Here is a 22,270-nt window from a genome sequence, read left to right as displayed (position 1 = left end):
GGCGCTCTGCACACACAACACTCCCAAATGACACCTTTTTCCAAGGACTCGTTCCACCTTTGCACTTTTTAAGGCTGAGCACAGCTTTGTAAATGCCATGAAAGGTTTTCCCTGCCTCTGTCTGTCTGCAGTGCCTCACTTTTCCTTTTTCCAAAGCAACCACTGCAGCTGCTAATTACACCTATTTACTCTGACTGCAACTGTCTCTACCACTTAGCACTTCTCAGACATGGACTCTATAACACTGCTGGTTGTTAGACTAATGGGTGTAGTGGTCATCAAACGCTGGTCTGTGTTATGCAAATGTTTAGAAATGGTCCTTCAGGCATGACAAGAGTGTCACAGGGTAGCCTACACACACACTGATAGTCATTTTAAAATGCGTTTTCTGCAGTAATAACTGCTTTTCTTTGGAAATGCCACTGGTCCACATTTTAGTTTGATAAGTCTGAGTTGTGTTTTAGTCTGTATGGGCAGATTTTTGGAAAAGATGATGCAGATACCCACTGGCACAACCTGATCAATCATGATATACCCTTCCCTGATTCCTCATGACCCTTTCGAGAAGAAAATAATAACATCAGTGATGGATAATCAATTACAAGAATTGCTGATCTTGTTGTTCTTGCTACAGCAGCTGTGTCTTTCTACTGTTTATTGTTGCAAAGGTCACGTACAATGGATTTATGTGAACTTTTTTTTTTTTTTTTACTGTAAACAGCTGGCTGTTAAAGCAGAAGTAAGCGGAATGTTTGTGTTAAAGCAGAAGTAAGCGATCCGGTCGTTTTGGCTAACTTCTTGTCAGCCGATGGAGTTAGCAGTCCTTGCCCTCGTCATGGATCTATTGGTCCTCGTCCCTACGTCACCACATTCATGCGCATCCCTTGGCTGCACACACAGAGAGGACCGCCCCTTTATGCCGTTCTCTCTCCTCATTGGATAAAGGTTGTAGGATACAAGGAAAGTTTTCTCCTCGGCTTACCGACAGCAATCACTTACTGTATATAGAGTGTTTGGTCTGAAACACGGGTCTGTCAGTCACTCTGCTCTGCTGTAAGCCCAGGAGAAAACTTTCCTTGTATCCTACAACCTTTATCCAATGAGGAGAGAGAACGGCATAAAGGGGCGGTCCTCTCTGTGTGTGCAGCCAAGGGATGCGCGTGAATGTGGTGACGTAGGGACGAGGGCAGGGACTACTTACTCCATCGGCTGACAGGAAGTTAGCCAAAACGACCGGATCGCTTACTTCTGCTTTAAAGCAGATATCAGCTTCACGGCCGTTTCGGCTAATGCTGCGTTCAAGGCAGGCTTTTGAAACCGTAAGTTACAGCTTCAAGTCACAACTACGACTTGGTAGCGTTCCAGGTAACCCGTAGCTCGTGTTTTTACCATCCTGTTGTCTGTGAAAGTTCCCTATAACGGCCACTCGTAACTTCCGACCCGTGAACTCGTACCAGATCGAACTGGTATGACTTCACAGGAAGGAAAAACACAAAGTACGAGTTTCTTGGAACGCACCATGAGTTAGCAGCCCCCGCCCTTGTCAGGCATCAATTGGTCCTCGTGCTACGTCACCACATTCACGCGCATCCCTTGGCTGCACACACAGCCCTTCATGCCGTTCTCTCTCCTCATTGGATAACACTTGTATCCCACAAGGAAAATTTTCTCCTCGGGTTACAGCAGAGCAGAGTGACGGAGAGACTCGTGTTTAGGCTGAAATACTTCATGTAAGTGATTGCTGACGGAAAATAGGACTATTTAGGACTTATATTAACAAAAACATTCCACTGATATCTGCTTTAATGGTGGGAACAGGTTGATGAATGCAGTGAGGCCTAGAACCAAAACAAAGCTGAAAGACATCAAAACACAAGCTGATGTTTTGGCGATAATTGTATTAAATGGATTTGATCGATTGTTACTGGTAAAAAAAAAAATAAAAAAAAAAAGTTTAGTAGTGCACCTTTAAAATTCTGTTCATATTTACCAAAATATACAATTTTGAAATGATTATCAACAGTAAAATGTTGGTGCAGAAAAGACGCACACTGAATATCTCTCTCCTCATGTTTAACCTGAATGCTTTGCCCTAAATAAGCCATAACATGGAACAAATAGCTCTGTGCTTTTGAATGTCAGTCTTGTCTTATGGTGGCTGCACTTTGCTCTAAAAAGGCCGCCGTGTCCTGCAGGCATCTTTTTTAAATTCCCCTCTTGCCTTTCTTGTTGCCAGACGTCTTTACTGTCTTGCCCCCCCTCCCACCGCTTTCACCAAAGAGTATCCTGGCGGTCACTCATCCTGGCAGGATACTGGTACTATCACCTATACGAGGAGGATGCCCCGGCTGCCACAGAGGCTGAGAATAGAGAGGGAGAGAGAGATGCTTGCAGGGGAAAACTGACGTGACAATGCTGCTAGTAACCATGGCTTCATGCTTCCTCCACTGAGTCAGAAGAGATGGAGAGGAGGGGGATGGGTAAAAGAGAGGTCTTGGCCTGGATAATGTTTTTGGCAAAGGATGAAAACCAGCGTCAAACTTAAACATGCCCCTTAAACTTGCTCGTACTAATGTAATGTACTGTAATGTGCCTTTCATCCTAATACGATGTGGGAGGAGGAAGCATCGGGATGGAATCAACACAAATCCTCTGTCCTTGCCTGCTTTTGCTTTTATTAAAAAAGCACACACACAGTGTATTATGTTGATTGAAAATCTCTGCTCAAGTGGAAAATCAACTGCAACGTTGGAGCCGATGAAAGATGCGATCGTTTTTTTTTTTAGCTTCCCGTGTTCGTCAGATAGGACTCCCTAACCCAATATACTGCGAATTCCCATCATTTCCAGCTGGTTAGCTCTCCCAGTCATCTCGTCTTGTGTCCTTCCTTTCCCATTTGCAAGGCTGATTGACCCTGACAACTCTTTCAGGCTGATACAGTGAGACGAACACAGACACACAGAGATCCCCCCCCCTTCCCCCTTCCTCCCTCCCTCTCATCACTGACGATCGCGGCGGAGAAAGACAACCAGCTCATCAAACTCTGTCTCTTTGTCATTTAGCCCAACACTGCTGAACAGGCCGTTTTCGCTGCCGTCCATTCTTCACGTTGACAGCCGGCCTGTCGTCCTTATCAAGGCTGATTCGTGCTCTGTGAATTCTATCGACGTAGAGTCGGGGTTCAGGGTTGGAGCTGGACTTATACACTGCCTGGACTTCTCACTCTATAGACACGATTAGTATGTCCATCTTGTCTGGCCTTGAATCTGTGCACCGGGCTGTGAAATGAGCTACATCACATATGTGTGTAAAGGGGAGAAATCATATCAAGATTACAAAAGGCCTGGAGTGGAGAGAAAGGTCATCTGCAAAAATGAAATGTCACAGAAAAGATTGTGATCAAAATGAACAACAGGAGTGTTGGACGTGGAGTTTAACCTCTGCTTTATGGCTCCTTAACTTGAGACTAGTAAATGCTGATGGATGATATTTAGGAAAGAGACACAGGTGTGGACAGAATAAAAAAGAAATTAACTGAATAGTGAGAAGAAGAAAAAACAAAGACACTTTTCTAGATTTCTTTCAGGCAGGTACTAGATTCAGATTACTGCCATTATGGCGAGAAAATGAGTTTACAGAGACTTCATAAGGTATTCTATCACAGTGAACGTTTTCTGTCAAAGTTGTGTTATCATTTTGTGGCTGAAAGCGCTGATTTATTGCTTCCAGAGAAGGTGCGTTCAAGTGTTGTTGGCACATCTGCCAAACCGCAGAGTGTTCGCATTCAGGTTATAATTTAATAGTTTCAGGTTAGAACAGTAATATTCAGTATTAATTTTGTGTGCATTCACTGTGACCTTGACCTTTGACCTCTGACAACCAAATTATAATATTTTCATCAATGAGTCTGAGTGAATGTCGGTGCCAAATTTGGAGTTCTTCCCTCAAGGCGTTGCTGAGATATTGATCCATTTGTAGTATTCTTATTGGTTGATTTGTATTGATTGGTCAGTTTGTAGCTGTGTTCTAATTGGTTGTTTCTTTCCCCCAAGATTTCAAGTTGCTTTTAATGTTTGTACATGTTCAGAGGCTGAAAAATATCTGGATGCCATGTGTGAGCCAAACAGTTCCTCTGGTTGGAAAGTCAACCCTGCAGTCATTAAAGCTTTTCTCTTGTCACACACAAACACACTGGAGCAGACTTATGGATATCAGCCCATCACACACACTCTGGCTAACTGCTGCTCCCCCACGGAGATGCTCCTCCAACTCCGAGTCTCGTAATTGTCTCAGATGCAAACAGTGCAGTGAAGGACACAGCTGCTGAGAAGAGAAGCGTGATATTCCACAACAGCAGCTCCTTTAATGCTCTGCCTAATAACAGTAATAAGCTACGGTCTGTGGTAGCCAGCACTTACAACCTCTCTTCTCCTCCAGCTGTATCAGCACCACACACACAGGAGCTGTCGTGTCATCGCTTCTCACAAACCTGTAATCCCCTATACCATATTCTCCCTCGCTGCAGCCCAGCTAATCCCACAGCGCCGCTGATGGTTTCCCTGGTGACAGCGTTTAGCCAGCTCTTTGTGGGTGAAGTGGTCTGCATCTTTGGCTGTTGGCAAAGGGCAGCTGCTGTTACTGTTACTGTTACTGCTGCTGCTGGTGCTGCTGCAGGCCTTCCCTCAGAGGGTTTTTGAGAACCATTGTCATTGCACTCCAGTGACTGGCACGGAGATCAGTCAGCCTGTTGCCAGACGTGCAGCGGTGCCAGGATGTGCCGGGCATCCTTGAGCAGGCCACAGCAGAGCAGAGCAGAGAGGAGCTGGAGCTGGACCCCACGAGGGGAGAGAACTAGTCCTCTCTTCCTCCTCTCTGTCACTCTGCATAATGTCAGGGGGCTTCACATCAGGTGGTGTCACTGCTAGTGTCTGCAAACTTTACCTTTGTGAGTAGAGACTGGCACAAAACTGAACAGAGAGATAAATAATTCAAATGATGAGTTAAAATTCTGCTAAAAGCCATGTTCGTGTACTTAAGCACATTAATTGAGTAAATATACTTTACAGCTTTGCAGCTATAAAGAGATGAAATCAAGCCTCAGTGTAAATAAATCATAATTAAAATCTTTATAGCTACATTTAGGCGACTTAAGCACTTTAAACATTAAGGAGAAGTAAAGTAAATAGTGAAAGAGTGGCAATAATGCATTAGACTGTTTCAGCTATAATGTGTAACATAAAAGTCTCTGTGCTCTTTATGCAAAACCACCAGTCGCGACTGTTTCCCCATCACAATAATGACCTTCGATTACAGCTAAATCTAATGCAAGCCAATTTCAAAGTGGAGTTTGTGATTATGTGAGACCTTCTTCATTATGTTTACCCTCCATGCTTATTCAAATTACCAACAAGTCACCAGAAACTTGGTGTAGAAAGTGGGATTTGTTCCAGCTGCTGGAACACAGAGACTAGAGTTACTGATCCAGACCGCTGCCTCCAAACATGTTCTGGTTATTTGGTGTTTTGCGGCAGTGAAATCTCTCCCCTTATCAATTTACAGCACAGATCCCCATTAGAGAAGAAAGTGGAGCTTCTCGCCGACATACTGATCCAGTCTGGCTATAATTGTCTGGTTTCATTCCAGGACAAATTACACGTTCACTTTGTTTACAATTAACTTGCAACATGGAGGCCGTGGTGGCATCTGTCATCTGTTTCCCTGCTCTTCACCGTCCTGTTTGCTTAATAAATACATGTCACTGTGTATTGCTGGAGTATATCATAACAGACAGGACACTTAATATACAAGATCCGTCGATATCAGCCTGTGTATTGGTGTCATGTAGAGTGATATACACTTGTTTGCATTGTACCCCTCCGTCCTCCTGATGAATGGTGTTCAGATGATGGATCAGTGGGTGGCTGTTTTGCGTGCATGTGAATGAGAGCATTTCGACAAGAAGAGGAAAAACAAGAACCCCTGTTTATGATTCACACGTTATTCCTTCCCTGTAAAATGTGATTAAACCAATCTCTAACAGTGATTTGCTTAATTAAAATTCTGTGTAACCAGCTTATAAAACTTTCAAGTTAATGAAATGCTCATAATGTTTTCTGGGCCCCTGATCATTTAAATGCTCCACGTGAATTTTTCATGCTGTCAAAAATTCACTCTGCCGTAGTGTGAGTGTGTTTGTGCTCAGCCTCAGAGGTAATAAGGCAGAGCAATAATCTGTGACATTCCCAATAAGCATTTGGTGATTGATGTAACACAACAGTGACTTAAAGGTACGCTCCCTGGTTTTGTTGTTGCCGCCATAAATCCTCTCTGCTCGCTGTCTGGTTGAATTCCAAGCCATCGGTCGTGACCTGAGAGCACGACAGGCAGCACCATCGTGATATAATGAAGAGAAAGTCTTCTCTACTTTATTTGATAATTTTGTCTTAATTGTGAGTTTTATCTGCTTCCAAATGTGTTTTCCAGTTGCGGTTGTGAGATAAGATTACCCTTTCTGAGCAGTGCTATGTCTTCAGGGCCGATTGAAAGCTGCAGTGACTCGCTATCAGAAAGTGACAAGATGGGAGAGGGCTAGCTGGTTAGCATGCTAACCTCAGGGCACATCCATTTAATATTAATATTGTTTACCACCACTGGAAACAGCTCTTTGTGAAGAAAGGAATAAAGTTTGGCTATGAGGTCGCAATGTTGCTTCTAGACTAAAAAGTTAACAGCTTTTAATGCTAACACTATGTAGCAATAGTAAAACCTACAAATAGCTACTGTTTTTCTCCTTAAGGTCTAGGCGGCTGCACCAAATGTCAAGAATGACTATGAATAATGGCAAAATTAGCATTCAGAAAGCTTCCATCTTCCACTGAAGCATTATTAAAAGGGTTCGGCTAGGCGTTAGATAAATCTACAAAAGTTTGAAAAAGTTTAAGCTTGGAGAGAAACATTTGTGCTCCTTCAGTGTTAGAAGAATAAAGCTTTCCAAACTTTTTGGCTTCTGATGTAGTGTAGTCAAGATCACATTTCAAAGTCTGAGTTGTTAACAGCTCCACAAAGCAGGCTAGTGATTTTCCCCTCTAAACTTCTCACATGGTTTCGTTTCAGTGCATCTTCAAATGATCCAATATCTCACCAAAGATCAAAGATTAGAGAAAAAGACTGAAAACAGATTAGTGTATCAGAACTGTTTTCTCTCTATTTTTCCCATTTATCATCTCATGGCTCCTCAGCTTTATCTGGGGTAAATGAAACTGTATATAAAGTAGTTCACCCCCAGCGGCTTCAACAGTAACATGCTTGAACCTATACTTAGTGGCCCAACAGAGAGCTGTTCAGGTGTTATTTTTCCTTGAGAAATCATTTCTTCACACAAAAAAGCAACTTTGCTTTGAAGTACCAACCATGACTGACCAGGTGAAAGAGCAGCACACTCCACAACCAACAAAAAGCATCACAGCAGTGACCACAATGTTTGACTGTAGGGGTAGTGGGAATAAAAAAAAACACGATAGCAAGGAGACATAGCACAAGAAAGGTCATCCAAATAAAAAGAGGAGCCTCACAGAAGAGACAGACACAAGAGACATGAGTCGCCTTGGTATTCACGGACCAGCGGTTCTCTGCCCGACGGGTGACTCACCTCTCTGATAGCCGTGCAGAACTCACTCTGAAGGACCTTCTTCAGAGACTGGAGCTTGTGACCGGGCACGTCACCCGACTCCTGCAGCTTCTCCAGCAGCTCGATAGCCCTTGCAACATCTGGCAGACAGAGGGAGGGAGAGAGAGAGAGGGTGGGTTTGAGCGTATGCATGTGGATAATCGTGCCGAAAGGGGGAAGAAATAAAATTACATTTGCAATAACAGCAGAGCTGCGAGGAAGGTGGTAAAGGGAATCAATAGGTAGGATAATGGGAAGAGGCTGAATAGCAATCCCATCCACGGATCGTTTTCATTGGCTCAGCTGAATTCTTGTGAATAAAGGTGAGAGACTCATTTGTTCAGAGGCTAAAACTTCCTGCTCTGAGTGGAAACCTGCTGCGCATAACAAAGCATTTACACTAAACCATGAGCCTTAAGTTAGAGGCTATGACTCTGGGGTCTATACTGAGCTCTCCTCCTCTAATTAGCCTGCCCCGCGCTGAATGAGTCTGCCAGCTTGACTGATTAATTCCTTGCCCTGTGAAACTGGGCTCGTTGAATGGAGAAACATAATGGAAAGAGAGAGGAAAGTGATTTGGTACTCAATCAATGGACTCGGACTGTTGGGTCAATAACATGTTTTATTCAGCTTGTGTAGTGACCACACACAGAGAGACGATTGGTACAGTTTAACAGTTGAGATGTGGAGTTTCCCATTTTGTTCTTTTACCAAGAAATAGAGAGATCTGGTTTACTGTTGCATGTAGAATTAGCATTTTTATCAATACGGCTGTCGATTTAGGATAAATCAATTGTGTGGTCTATGAAATGTTAGAATAGTGTGAAAAGGAATCGTTAATACTAATAAAAATGTCTAAACTTTAATTATATAACATTTTCAATGGTAAAAGACAGAAAATCACCTTTTCAGTTGTAATTCATTATTTAATTTAGATACATTTCACAGTTTAACTAATTACTTTAGCATTATGTGCTAATACCAACAAAATACCCATGATATGGACGGGCACATGAAGGAAAATGGAATAAACAACTTATAATGACAGGCTTAACTGAAACAAAACAGTAGATTAATCGAGAATAATTCTAGTTATGGATGGTTTAAGTAATTTATCAAGCAAAAATGCCAAACATCTGCTGCTGCCAGCCTCTTTTAAAAGGCAGCGTTTCTCTTGTTTTCTGTCACTGCGAAAATGAATATCTTTTGGTTTTGGATGGTTAGTCTGACAAAACAAGCCATTTGTCACCATTTTTCTGCATTTCTGTATCGAGTAACAATAGCTGAAACAATCAGCAGTTTAATTAGTAGGCCTAATGAAAAAAGTAAGTTCGTAGCAGCTCTAATCACAATTAAAGCTGATTTAAAGGGCCCCACGTCTACATAACAGAAGGTACATACCTTCAGGACAGGCAGTAGCTAAATAGAAAGTGACTAGTCAGTTTCTCCACACTGTCATCCTATACTGCCAGTGTCTCTTTTCACACAATACGGTGACAAACACAAAATGTGCTTCGTGACATGTCACTCACACAAACTCAAAACACATACACACACACACCCCCACCGTTATTGAATTCTGGGAATATATAGACTAACTCAATAAAGCAGACGGCAGACAGAGGAGCTTTTTACTGTTTGCCGACCTGTGGGAGACGAGAAAAGGAGCAGTCGTCTCGAGCCCTGACAGTGTGAATACTGTAGCTCTATACGAGGCCATAAAAAGGAAATGTGGAACACAAGAATGTGCTCTGTTATTGCATTTCGCCTTTATGCTACATATGAAGACGATGTGCACGCCTCACAGAAATCAAATGGCTGTTTCTATTTCAAGCGCCGTGTAATAAAACACAGAGGATTATATTGATCCGCTTGAAATTGCCAAATGCGGTTCCCATCGAGACCGGTTATGGCTCGAAAAGAACTAGTCCGGAGAGAGTTGTATTGGCAGATGAGAGCTGGCAATGGGGAGAGTCATCAGGGTAAATGCTAATCAGCCATTAATCAAACCACTCTACTCAGAGATTTGTGTAAAGAGAATCACAGGTATATCACAGCTGTACATCAGACACACTATTCAATGTTATTGTCCCGGCATTATAGTTGCTTTCACTTCTAGCCACCTGATCCCCACGCCCACCCTTCGTTATTTCCCAGCTGACCTTTCACTAAGCACCACCCACACGTAATTATTGTTGACCTGTCAAGCTTCCTGCTCTTGCACAACAAATGATCAATTTACAGTGATAATGCTGGCAGCTTTACAATTTCAAGACAGCTAAAATGACATTGCCTGCATTTTTCATTGGCTTATCTAATGGCTAGCTTGCTAATTAAGCCAAATTTAGCAAGTTCGTACGAAAACTCTTTGTTCAGCTGGTGATTTACTGTCTCATATCAAAGCCAACATCTTGTCAAATGAGTCTTAAATAGGCACTTAATGGCTACATTACAACACTAATGCTAAGATGCATGTCCCAGGTAAAAAATAACATCCCCACCATTTGATAAGTCATAGGGTAGATTAGTATTGTTTCGCATAGCAATGAAGAGCTAGTTGGCACCTAGTATTAAGAGGGAAAAATACAGCCAACTCTCTTGGCTACATCTTGATTTGCAAAGCTAATGTAGGCTAGTAAGCTAATGGTGTGCTCCTTGCATGTAACACTATAGCTTGACATGCAAACAATTTTATCTTCTACTGCAGTAACAAAAAATCAATTCAATTACTGACCCATTCTTGCTTTTTGGTTTTAAAAGCCAACACCATCCAAACTCTTAAGGCAAGGCAAGGGGCAAGGCAATTTTATTTGTATAGCCTGTTTTTACAAACAGTTTGTCTCAAAGGGCTTTACACAGCATCAAGCTATGCTTCAGTATGTGGATAAATCCAATAGGAAGTTCAATAGGCCTTTTGTGCAAAGTTGTGGTCGGTGACACTTCATCCGGAAGAGTGATTTTGGGTCAGTTATTCTCCTGTTTACCTATTTAAACCTATGGTTTCCCAGACTGTTTGTTGAACCATCCTAATCTTTGTCTTCCAGTGTTTTCGTCTGTTTTTCTATCTGCTCTAGCTGCTTCTTGGACACCGGCCAGCTTGTTTCGTCTCTTTGTACTTGGATGTCCATTTCGGCTGTTATCCAGTTGTTGGCCTTTGCCTGCCACTGTAATCAAGTAAACTTTACTTCTAATTCATCTGCCTTGTCCGAGGGTCAGTTTGAATGAAGGCCTTGCTTTTTACTGAGGCGCTACAAGGACAAACTGTGGGTTTAATGCATGAGGTTGCATCTTTACTGTGTTGGCGGCGGCTTACGGTTATTTAAGGATAGCAGTGTGTGGGATTTAGTGGCATCGAGGTGAGGTTACAGAAGCCAACCAAATTAATTCCCCTGTCCTCACCCCTCTGTTTTCAAGTGTGTAGGAGAAAGTATTATGGCCTTCTGATAGATTCAGTGTTTGGTTTGTCCTGTCTGGGCTTACTGTAGAAACATGACAGTGCAACATGGTGAGCTCCCTATGTAGATATGAAGGGCTCATTCTAAGCAAACAAAAACATAATTATATTATATTCCATCTTTACCAACAGAAAAAGTACATTGTTGTCAAATAGGAAACAATGGTCCTTGGTGAACCGGAAAAAATTACTTATTCCTCATTCCATCTCAAAACAAAATAGAATAGAAATGTGTTAGTACATCTAACAGCATTGGAAAATTGCATTAAAATGAGATTTAACCGAAACATCTCTGTCCCAAAACACTGTCCCAGTTAAGATGGTCAATTCCCAGACCAACCTTTTTCTTCTATAGAAACTGAAAATAGTTTGCAGCAACTTCTGTCTGTGGATTATCCAGTGTAACTAAGTGAATTACTGTTGCTGTTTTGTTGTCAGTGCTGCTGTAAGTGGCACAAGCAAAGTTTCACTGGAAGCAGAAACCAATACATACCTCAAAATCTGCATAAATAAAGCTTCAACCATCTGCATACCGCACTAGAAATATGTGAAGCATGTTTTTTATGATCGTAATAAAACAACCCTTCGAGGAAAAGGATCAAATTTTTTCCAACACTACACTGTCAAAAAGCTGTCCAAATACAGTGTGTGTTTTTATTTGGGTGAGGTGACCTTCAATGAAAGCAGTATGATTCCACTTATCTATTCATTTTTTTAGATAAGTATTCCCCTCTGAAAAAAGTAAATGACAATATAAGATTTCAAAGAGCCGACATTCCACTAAGTATGTCGTATTAATACTTTCTCTCAAGACGGAAAGGTCACTTTTCCCCTTTTGCTAAAAATACCGAAAAACACAGATTGTGAATAGCTGGTAATGAGCTGGTACACTTCCAAGCAGCAAGGGCATCTGTCTAGCAGGTTCGTACGCATTTCTTTCTCATTAAATGGAGGTCAAGGGTCATCCAGGAGAGATTTTTTTTTCACATGCTCATTAGCACCATTTTCTTTATCCACATCAAGGACTATAATTCGGTATCTGAACTGATGTTGCATGACATTTTTGGCGGTGCTTTCATCTGACTGATCAGAAGTGATGCCTGGCCATTTAACTGATATAATCTCTCTAACATTGATGAGGGTTTATCTAAAATTTCCTGAGCTGTAACATCAAAGAAAGGAGCTGAGCAGTTAAAAATGTAATTAAATGCGTCACTGATACGTATAAGTGACAGCTGTTGTACTAACTGAAATAACTCCGAACCTGCTTGAGTCGATATGCAACATATTCTTGTAACCGGGACATGAAATCAGTGATTACAAGACAGTGTAATTGCAGGTGTCCACACAAAAATGAATGGTAATAAGTGGTAATGATATAGCTCTCTAGTTCTCAGGGAGCAGCTCAGGGGTAATGAAATGTCTGCCGGCAATGTCCTGGCACATTTTTCCTTTAGTGCTTCTGGTGATATCTAATCTCAGACAGGGGAAATATGTCTGTGGAGATTTTCTGCTTCACTGTCATGCTGTTTTTCATTCACATAACAAATCAAGGGTATATCGTCTTTGTGCAGCATGAAAACAGGTTTTGATAAACCGGTCACAGGTCTGGCTGGATTATTTCTAGCAGATAATATTGCGCACTCTTCGCTTTTTTGTTGTTGTTTTGTTTACATCTTTCAGCTCCATCCTGCAACTCATCTGAACCAGAGGAATTTTAAGTAAAAAAAAAAAAAATGCCCCATGAGTGCACTTCAATACACAGTGCTCTGTATGCTTAATGCGAAAGTGGGACATCAGATGAGCTGTGAGCTGTGAGCTGATCACGTGTGGGGAAAAAAAAAAAAAAAAAACCTAGGGGACGAGCCACTGAAGGCCGATTGTGTTCCATGACAAAGCAGCTGCGGTGACCGTAGGGGATCACGGTTGCGTCACATTAGCAGGAAACGATTCTCAAATCAGATGTGGTGAAATGACGTATTACATTACCTAATAGTCTAGGCACAGAGAGGGAAAGAGAGAGTGGGAGGGAGGGAAGGAGGGAAGGAGGGAGGGGAGGAAAATAAAGCACGCCCGGGTGACCTTGTGCACTCCCGATAGCGCTGACATAACCGCAGCCAACGACCACACTCATCTTATACCTTCTTCAGCTGAGGAGAGACGCTGACAGAACAAATGAAGCATAGTTCAAGACAACACAGAGTGTGTGCTCAACACCCACATGGTGCGCCCTGCTATATGCGCGGACTATGAATAGCTTCAGCTGCAGGGGGAATACAGGGAAACATGATCCCACCCTGCACTGACCGAACGCCGCTGAGTGATAACAACATGCATGAACCCTAACAGGATTTTACAATATGTCATAAATAAATAATAAACGTGCATTTTCAGTCATGCATACTATCGACTTTACAAGTGCAGCAGTAAAATATGAGTGTTACGTCTCTTTACATTCCTATACAGCAGTAAATTCCAGGCCACAGTTGTACGTACTTAGTGGTTATTCAGCAATGTTTTGATCCACAGGGTCATATTTTAGAAAATTCTTAAAAACTCATCAGGCTTTTTAATTCTTCTGCAAATGGTAGATGAGCTGCCAGACAAATGAATTCCCCGTATTAATAAAGTCAAGCTTCTTCTTCAACCAAAGAGGAAGAAGCTGGGCAAATATAAGCTATACTAAAAACAAGAGACCTTGAATGACTTGTCAACTTACTATAAAGGTTTAAGTGGCTGTTTATCTTTAAGTCCTCACTTGTAAATGAATTGAATTCTAATGAGCTTAAAATGCGATTACCTATTGGTTCAAATAAAGGCAGTTTACAGCCGCCCTCTTTGCCAGCGCAGTCCAATTTCCCTATAAATACTGAGAGGATTTCAGAGTCCCTGACGAAGATCCCTGTAGATCAAACTGTTGCTTTATTAAAATTGCTGGCAGCTATTAGCACAGTGTGCACATCCTTGCCTTGACTCTTGCCTTCAGTTTGATCTTTTGGATCCAGCAGCCGTGAAAATCCCTTTGGATTTGTATAAATTACTCTCTGTGCCTTAACACATTCACGTTTTACATACACAGCCTGTGGCTACATGAAATACAGAGCATTTTTTCACGACTCATTTGAAATTGTGTTTGTGTTTCTGGCCACCTGGTAAATGATAAGCCCGACATTCAGTCTCCTTTTAGCTCTATTTTTGGTCTCCACCACCTCCCACTCTTCCGTCCTCGCTGTGCAGCTGGCGTGAGCATTTCTCGCCTCTGATCATCATGCGGCTGCCACGCCCACACCAACACCTGTCCCCTGTCCCCACTTTAACACCTCAGTATACTCTCCACACCTGTCCCTTCTCTTCAGTTTATCATCATATCATCTGTTTTGCAGTCCAGCCTCCGTGCCTCTACCTGCCAGTTTTGTTTAGTCTCTGCCTTTTTTTCTTTTTTTTTGACTTTCTGTCTATCAGGCTTTGCCCGCATGTGGCCAACCACCAGCTTCTGGACCATTGCTTTTTTTGACCCTGCCTGTTTGCCTCTGTGTTGATTTCTTACTGAGCTCTTTCATGGGTAAAAATATTGTGCCCACTGCTGGACTTCACAGCGAATCCTACCTAATCAGTCTTTTCCCCTGAAAAATGCAGTGGAGGGGAAATTAACTTTCACCTTCTCCCGAGCTTTGTTGTACTGTTCTGGCTTTAATCTAGACCCACACCTCCATGTTTAGTAACCCTATGGGATTCCAGATGTGTGCAACATCTGCACAGGGCTTTACTTCCGCCTCAAAGAAAAGTATGTGCTCAAAACTTTAACTTAAACCTTGCCAAATTTAGCATATCTCTGAAGCAAACAGACCGTCTGCAATTAGGTCGTCCTCGCTGTGTAGTTTGACAGATTCTTCTCCAAAGAAGGAGGAACAGCTTTTTTTTTTCTTTTTTTTTTTTTGATGTTGCTGTATCCACATGAGGAAGCTTTTCAAACCGACTGTGACAAAAGAAAAAGAAAGAAAGAGAAAAAGTCTGTCTCTCTCATTATCAGCCAGAAAGAGGCATCAAGATATCATGACGTGGAAAATGGGTAAAAAACAAAAACTATTGGTTGTAATTACAGAGTATGATTTGATGTCTGTGAGGAGTTACACCACCAATCACTGAGTAACTTTGTGCACGCTACACTAAGATTCAGTTACCCTGCCATATTAGGCAGAATGATGACACCAGCAGAGATCCTGTCAGCAGTTAATTTCCCTCTGCTATATTTAGCATGTGAGCATTCTCATTAGTGATGCTGATTGAATGAATCAAATCTAATGGAAGTTTTTTTTTTTATTACGCGACTGCCAAGACTCCAAAGAAATATTCCAATGTGTATTCATGAGAGAATCACAATATTTACGGAAGCTCATTACTGAATCTCCAAAAACTCAATAGATGTAACATTAAAAGTCCCTAAAACTTGCGCGTTAAAACAGTACCCAACAGATTTTTTACGCTCTCATAGCAGCAGTTCGAGGGATTCGGCTGCTTCAAACAGAATTGAGATACCAGAAAAAGGCTGTTTTGTTTAAAAAAAATCAAATGAAATCATGCGATATTCTTTTTATTTTCCCACATCAGATTGAAAAATCCTGAGTGAATGTGTCATCACAAACACTAAGCTAAAAGAGCCGGAGGAGTAACGGTGCCTTCAAGTGCGATCATGTTTGCTGTGTTCGCAAAAGAAGACTGGGAAGTAATTGAAAAGTTTCTCATGGCTCTGGGTTCACGAGCGCTGATGTACTGTACGCTGGCATTTTCATTATTATTTTTTTTTTTTCGTCAAGTGACATCATCCAGTTTTTTTCGTTCACAGTCTCCTAGCAACAATGTGCACAAGACCTAAATCACTTGAATGCCAAACATACTAACGTACTTGACTGCCCATGTCGAAAATCTGACCTAATGACACCAATTTGAAGGCGGCACTTTAACACAGAGGGGAAGCCTGGGAAAAAAGGAGAGCCAGCAAAACATTCAATATATTATTAATGGACCTGAACAAACTTCTTTTTCTATTAAAAGATTACTAATCTGTTTTTTTTTTTTTTGTTTTTTTACTACACAAGGACAACAGCACGAGAACAGAGGAGAAGCAGTAACAAAAGATGAATCTGCAAGTTTTGAGTGTTCAGTTAGGCTGAAAGGAGAACAACACTGGAAAACTGGAGCACATAAACACCTCATACAAAGCTGAAAAAGCCTAAATTTATTGAGCTGTCTTGTTGTTGGGCCAAAAGAAAAAGAATCAGGCCAAACTTGAAGATACAATAACAGTGTGATTGCATTTTCTTTTTTTTTTTATAAGGACCGAAATCATGTTGTGGTCTGAATGGCACAAACAGCAAAAGCTCCAAAATATTCTGTAGCAGAAGTAGACTAAAAATACACAACACACAGGCAGGGATGTTGGAGGGATGGAGGGATGGGGGGTCGCTATTGTTTCGCTGCTTCTTTGGAGAAACTCTCCTGGTTTTTACAGATATCCAGCTTTGTGGACAGAAAGCAACAGTTCCCTCGCCCCTGGAGGCTGCACACACACAAAAAAACCTCACTGAAAAGGTAGAGATAGACAACAGGCTGCAAATGGAAGATTTCTACCTTCAGTGAAATGAATTTATACTATATAGAAGTGTTAATAAGTCACTGTCAATATTTAAAACCTCTCACTGACTTGATCTTATGCAAGTTGGTTGATTGAGTTTATGCTTTTCCCTATACTATGTGTTCACTGTCCCTTTAAAAACAGAGAGACAATAATGTTTTGTCACGTGCCTCCATCATATTGATCAGAGAGAACGTGGTGGATGACAGCAGTTTTAAATGTGTAATTTGTGCATCCCAGTGGCTCAACTGTTCCAACTAGGGCTTTCAATCAATGCGATAATAACACATGATTGCAAAATTACCATTAGCCATTACTTGTTTTCATGCACAATTAACACAAGTTAAGGTATAATTAAGGTGACCTGACCCATAGTTTGAATCAGTTTCCAGCTCACGTGCTAAACCATCTCTGCTCAAAGTTACCACTTGGATGGCGCTGTCAAAACAATCCTCTGAACAGCTACAAGATGAGTCGTGTACAAAACCGAGGTTATTTCTAGTTACTGTTGATGTGAAATGAGTTACCACTGAAGTATATCTACCCCTTTAACACTCAAAAACATCCCTTTAAGGTACATTTTGAACAAATACAAAAGGATATTTTACCTGCAATTAACGGTAAATGGGCAACGGTTAATGGGCACTTATGCAATTAATTGCAATTGAATATTGTAATCGATTGACAGCCCTATCAAGAACACATATACTTAGGCTTGTTTGAATCCAGCCTGGGCTCTTTCCTGAATGCCATCACTGCCTGTCTCCCTCCAACTTTCCTGTTACTGTCTCACCATCCTCATCCTGATAAAGGCAAAAAAATACTTGGCATCCACTCGACCCCTTACACTGGAAACTTGTGAATGGAAACATTAACACAGCCATCTTCCTCACTTCCTGGTTGGGTCTTATTACTCACAACTACCAGACAGTGGTGAATGCAACATGGCGCCGAGGAAATTGTTCATTAATTGTATCCTAAAGGTTAAGGTTTGAGATGTTCGTGGTATTGTTTCTCAGCCCTCTCTGTGTGGTGACTCCTGCAATAACGTCACATAGTGAACAATCATATCTCTAGCTTCATTCCAGCTGTAACAATGCCGATGATGCATATTGCGTTATATAATAGAATCAGACTCACTCTTACCTAATCACACACTCATGATCTCGACGCGCAAAATCTTCAAAGTCTCTCGTTTTCGATCGATTGTACAAGAAGGACACAATACAATGGAAACACACAAAAAAAAAGCAAACACTGTCAGAAACGACGCTGACATTGTCATCGTGGCACAATACCCTAGAAAGTCATTTCCTTGAGCTCCTCTAATATCAGGCGGGCTGTCTAAAAAAGGTCATCCTCATCATCTTCTGATTAAAGAAGAGCCACAGAGCTGAACAAAGCCACAGTGACACATAATAAAGGCCTCAACACTCCGCAGCATTGTTGTGGAGATGGTGTTCGCGCCGGGCAGCGTTCCAGTTTTCTGGTATAATTAGTCCATTTATAATAGTGTCAGAACTGAGTATAATTCATTTTCACAACTTAGATGTGTCATTTTTTCTTACAAAAATATACGGCAGCATTGTAAATAAACACGTCCACACCAGAAATTGAGCTCATTAAACCCTGTGGTTGCCATCAGATCTCATGCAACTTGTAGATTCTCCACTGAAATTGTGACTTTGATTATTGATTGAAATGTCACTCTCCATCTCCGGAGATGACAGGAAAGGGCCTGGGTGACCTTTCTCTGACTCTGCCTCTACCTTAGTGCCGGGAGAGATGCTGCGTGGATGTCACGCACGCCGGAATAAATTGTCCTGAAAAGGCCTTGCCATCTGCCACCGCCACTCTGACCTGGATGTCCTTGGTGTATTCGGCATTTCGGCCGCTAATACCGACCATAAAACCTGTGATAATCGCACTCTGAATGGGTAAAATTAGACAACAGGGGTTTACCAAATAAAGCCTGTGTCCTCATGCCAGGAAGATTGGCTCTAATTTGCCCTACTGCAACGATCCCCTTGAAGCAGGATAAATAAATCACTCCTTAAGGGCTAATGGCTCCTGCAGGAGCTGGCGGCGAAAGCAGAGAGAAAACATCATGCCCTCATTGTCTTCTTCATCCCCTCTAATTACCGGACAGTGGCTCCTCCAAGACAGAATGTTTATTGCTTCATAAAAAAGGGAGATGTAGCAGTGACGTCAGCTTGTCAGCACCTCTTCTTAATCCTTCAACTCACTGGTGTGACTGCAAGCATGAGACAGGAATAAGGTCCGGTCTCAAATCAGTGAACTTGCTATGATCTCGCAGAGGGGAAACAGGGACCGGGGCAGTAGGGTGCTGCAGTTATTCCTTTCTGTCTGTTAAGACAGAAAATTGTTTCACTCTCCAACCCGTGCGACACACAGCCAAGAAAACCATGGAGTCACGCCTGAAGGAGCAAGAGGCGTCTGAACTGATGTTCAACAGCTTCACAGGGAGAAATAAAGTCGACGCCTTCAATACAACTTTAGAGCACTGACTGTTAACGCACAGCAGAGTCAGTTCTCGTTGAGAGGCTAATTGGTGTTAAAACCAAGCTGTAGCTGCATAGTAGCAATGTTAAAGGGATAGTTCAACATTTTTGAAAATTGGCCCATCGCCATGATCCCCCTAGTAATAGCAGTAGGTTCGTTACCTTTAATTGTTGGTCCAAGCTGCTTTTAGATCGGGGGAGAAGAATACCGAGCGGCGCAGCTACACTACGGAGGCTAATGGAATTTCTTGGTTTTGCTCATCAAACTCAGCAAATACACAACCAAAAAACTCAAAAACGCTGTGGTGGACAAGTTGTGACCTGCACATTCACCACGCTATGAGATAATAGCGGAAAGTTGCGAGATGGAGTTGTTTTAGAGGCAAAGTCGGACTTTACACTCTAGACGGCTGCTCGGCGGAATGATTTCAAAAGCGCCTGTTTACTGCAGATACGTCCGTATACTACGGCACTGGCTGAGGTGCGCACACTGTGTCCCTCCGACCAGTGGTTCACTGAAGAAAGTAGTTCCGAGTATTTGCTTCACTTCTCTTAACTTTCCGCTATTATCTCATAGCGTGGTAAATGTGCAGGTCACAACTTGTCCACCACAGCGTTTTTGAGTTTTTTGGTTGTGTATTTGCTGAGTTTGATGAGCAAAACCAAGAAATTCCATTAGCCTCCGTAGTGTAGCTGCGCCGCTCGGTATTCTTCTCCCCCGATCTAAAAGCAGCTTGGACCAACAATTAAAGGTAACGAACCTACTGCTATTACTAGGGGGATCATGGCGATGGGCCAATTTTCAAAAATGTTGAACTATCCCTTTAAACCAGGACCTTTCAGTCCAGACTGAAGCTAAGCTAGTGGTCTCCAATATTGTGAATCCAGCTGCTGTAAAGAATCAATATGGTATCACGTCATAAAAATATCACAATATCTATTTTTTCTGGTGCCAACATGTTGACATTTGTGGTTTTCACATTCCCATCAGTATTTGTTTAGCTAATGCCAATAAGCCAAACTAATATTGTCATTGAAAGCTTGCTGCATGCTAGTACTAGTATATCTGCTATCACTTTAAGTTATTACAAATTATTTGGTAAATTGGTTTCACATCAAAACTTCTGTTTCAAGAAGTTTTTTTTGACATCATTCTTTGATTAATAACAACTAAAATTCGCCCACACTGACGTTTCCTCTTGTTATTTCATATTGCAAAGGTTGTCATCTCTGGGACGTGCCTGTTTGTAGTTAAATGCCAGCTCTACAGTGACTGCAGACTATAGTTTCCTAACACAGAGTGTTTCAAATCCATTGTTCTTGACGGGGCGCTGGTGCTCGCTTATCGTTGCCATTTCCTCCGACAAAATAACAGGAAGGCCAGCGATGTAAGATCTTTTCATCCCGCTGTGACCCGACAAGTCAAGTGGGAGCTCTGAAAATGAACATCCCTGTCTGTTTCCTCCCCGCGTGCCTTTGACAGACTCGAGCGCCTCGGCAGCTAAAAAGCCGACTCCCAACACGAGACCAAACTACCTTTTCATTAGCAATTATAGTGTTTTCATCAAAGTGGCAGCGGCTGAAAAAAGAAGGGAGCCTGTAATGTCGCCTCTCTTTCTCTCTCTCTGTCTGACGGCTGCTGTGTGAAACTATCATTACGACTCTTTTTGTCATTACAGCTGCCGGCCGCTGACTGGTCAAATTCAAGCCCCACCATGTGAATATGCATCAGTCCCCCCAGCATGCAGGCCGAGGTCATGACTCAATCACTGCCTCAGCAAATCACTTAGATCAAATGAAGCTAAAAGCTGACATTTTACAAAGATGGAGGACATGCACCTAAGCCCCCTTTTGTACAACTCACGGGATAATACACAGACAGGATGAAAGATGGATGGGAAAACATTGCACCCAGTTGCATTGTTTATCCGTTAGCCTGCTGCAATCTTAGACTCATTTCATTAACTCTGCGTGGTATAGAGCCATCAGCACGCAACAGATTGTGCATCAGTGAAGCTCTGCTGCCCAGAAGCATTAAACTTCAACAAAGAGCAAATTACAGCTGAGCACGAGAACCAAAATCCAACTCCCTGCAGCAGAAAATGATCAATCCTGGCAAATTATTTAGATTCCACATAATAAAGTGACACCTGTCCAATTACTTCCTGCATAATTATTTAGGCTCCCACCAGATCCTGTGTATTTATAGCCCCCTCCCCTCCTGTGACTTGGAAGGGACCGGGGGAGGAGGATCTGGTACCGTACAGTAGATGCTAGCTTTTGACTTGGCACATGAGGACACAGCTAAGGTATCTCCTGTCTCTATATTTGACTGCATCCATTTCCTGTGCGAGTGCAAGGCTTGTGCAATATTGCATTTCACCAGCGGAAATGCATTTGATCTGAAGGCAAGACTGGGATTTTTTCAGTCAAGGATCTAAAAATAGACACTTTTAATGAGAAAGTATAGGGATTTGAAGTAAGTCTCAGCTTCCCAAGCAGCGTAAAAGGGCACGATCTGTACTTTTCTTATATTTGCACTGCTATTTTGTTCTTTACAACCACATGCATGAGGTCAGAGGATGCACAAATGTGTGTTTAAGTCACATGGGCTACAATTACATAGTCTGTGGCAGCTCCTAGTAAACACTACCTGTGGTGCAGCAACAGAACATAGGCAGGGCAACACCATCAGAAGATGTCATTACCCTCCTTAATTGCATTTCGCTTGCACAGTGTGTGTGTGTTTTCCAGCGAGAAGACAACAGCATGCGTCCTGCTCTTATTTCCCAGCCAGCCTGCCTGCCTGCAGAGCACCTGTCCAATTCTAATACAAAAGTTGTCTCCTGTCTCACGAAGTGTATGTTTGGGTTTTGTTTATAAAAATTTAAAATCCCAAAGGCGAAGCTTTTTTTATTTACAGTCGAAGAACGAGCCGTGACGAGGAGGTTACATAATAGACCTCGGGTATAAACTAAACACAGCGTGGTGTTGAT

At 42.1% G+C, this 22,270-nt stretch overlaps 1 protein-coding gene across 1 annotated transcript in view; it reads right to left on the bottom strand.

Annotated features, from left to right (window-relative positions):
* lin7a (lin-7 homolog A (C. elegans)) overlaps window positions 1–22,270 on the bottom strand; it is a gene marked incomplete at both ends in the record, with an annotated part of 31,482 nt that overhangs the window by 8,805 nt on the left and 407 nt on the right. The window contains one exon of the mRNA XM_083999273.1: window positions 7,649–7,767. Coding sequence (XP_083855399.1) covers window positions 7,649–7,767 — 119 coding nt within the window. The remainder of the gene's footprint in view (window positions 1–7,648; window positions 7,768–22,270) is intronic.

The sequence above is a fragment of the Trachurus trachurus genome (assembly GCF_905171665.1).
Source record: "Trachurus trachurus genome assembly, chromosome: 23".
Lineage (NCBI taxonomy): Eukaryota > Metazoa > Chordata > Actinopteri > Carangiformes > Carangidae > Trachurus > Trachurus trachurus.
This window is presented reverse-complemented; position numbering and strand designations above follow the sequence as displayed.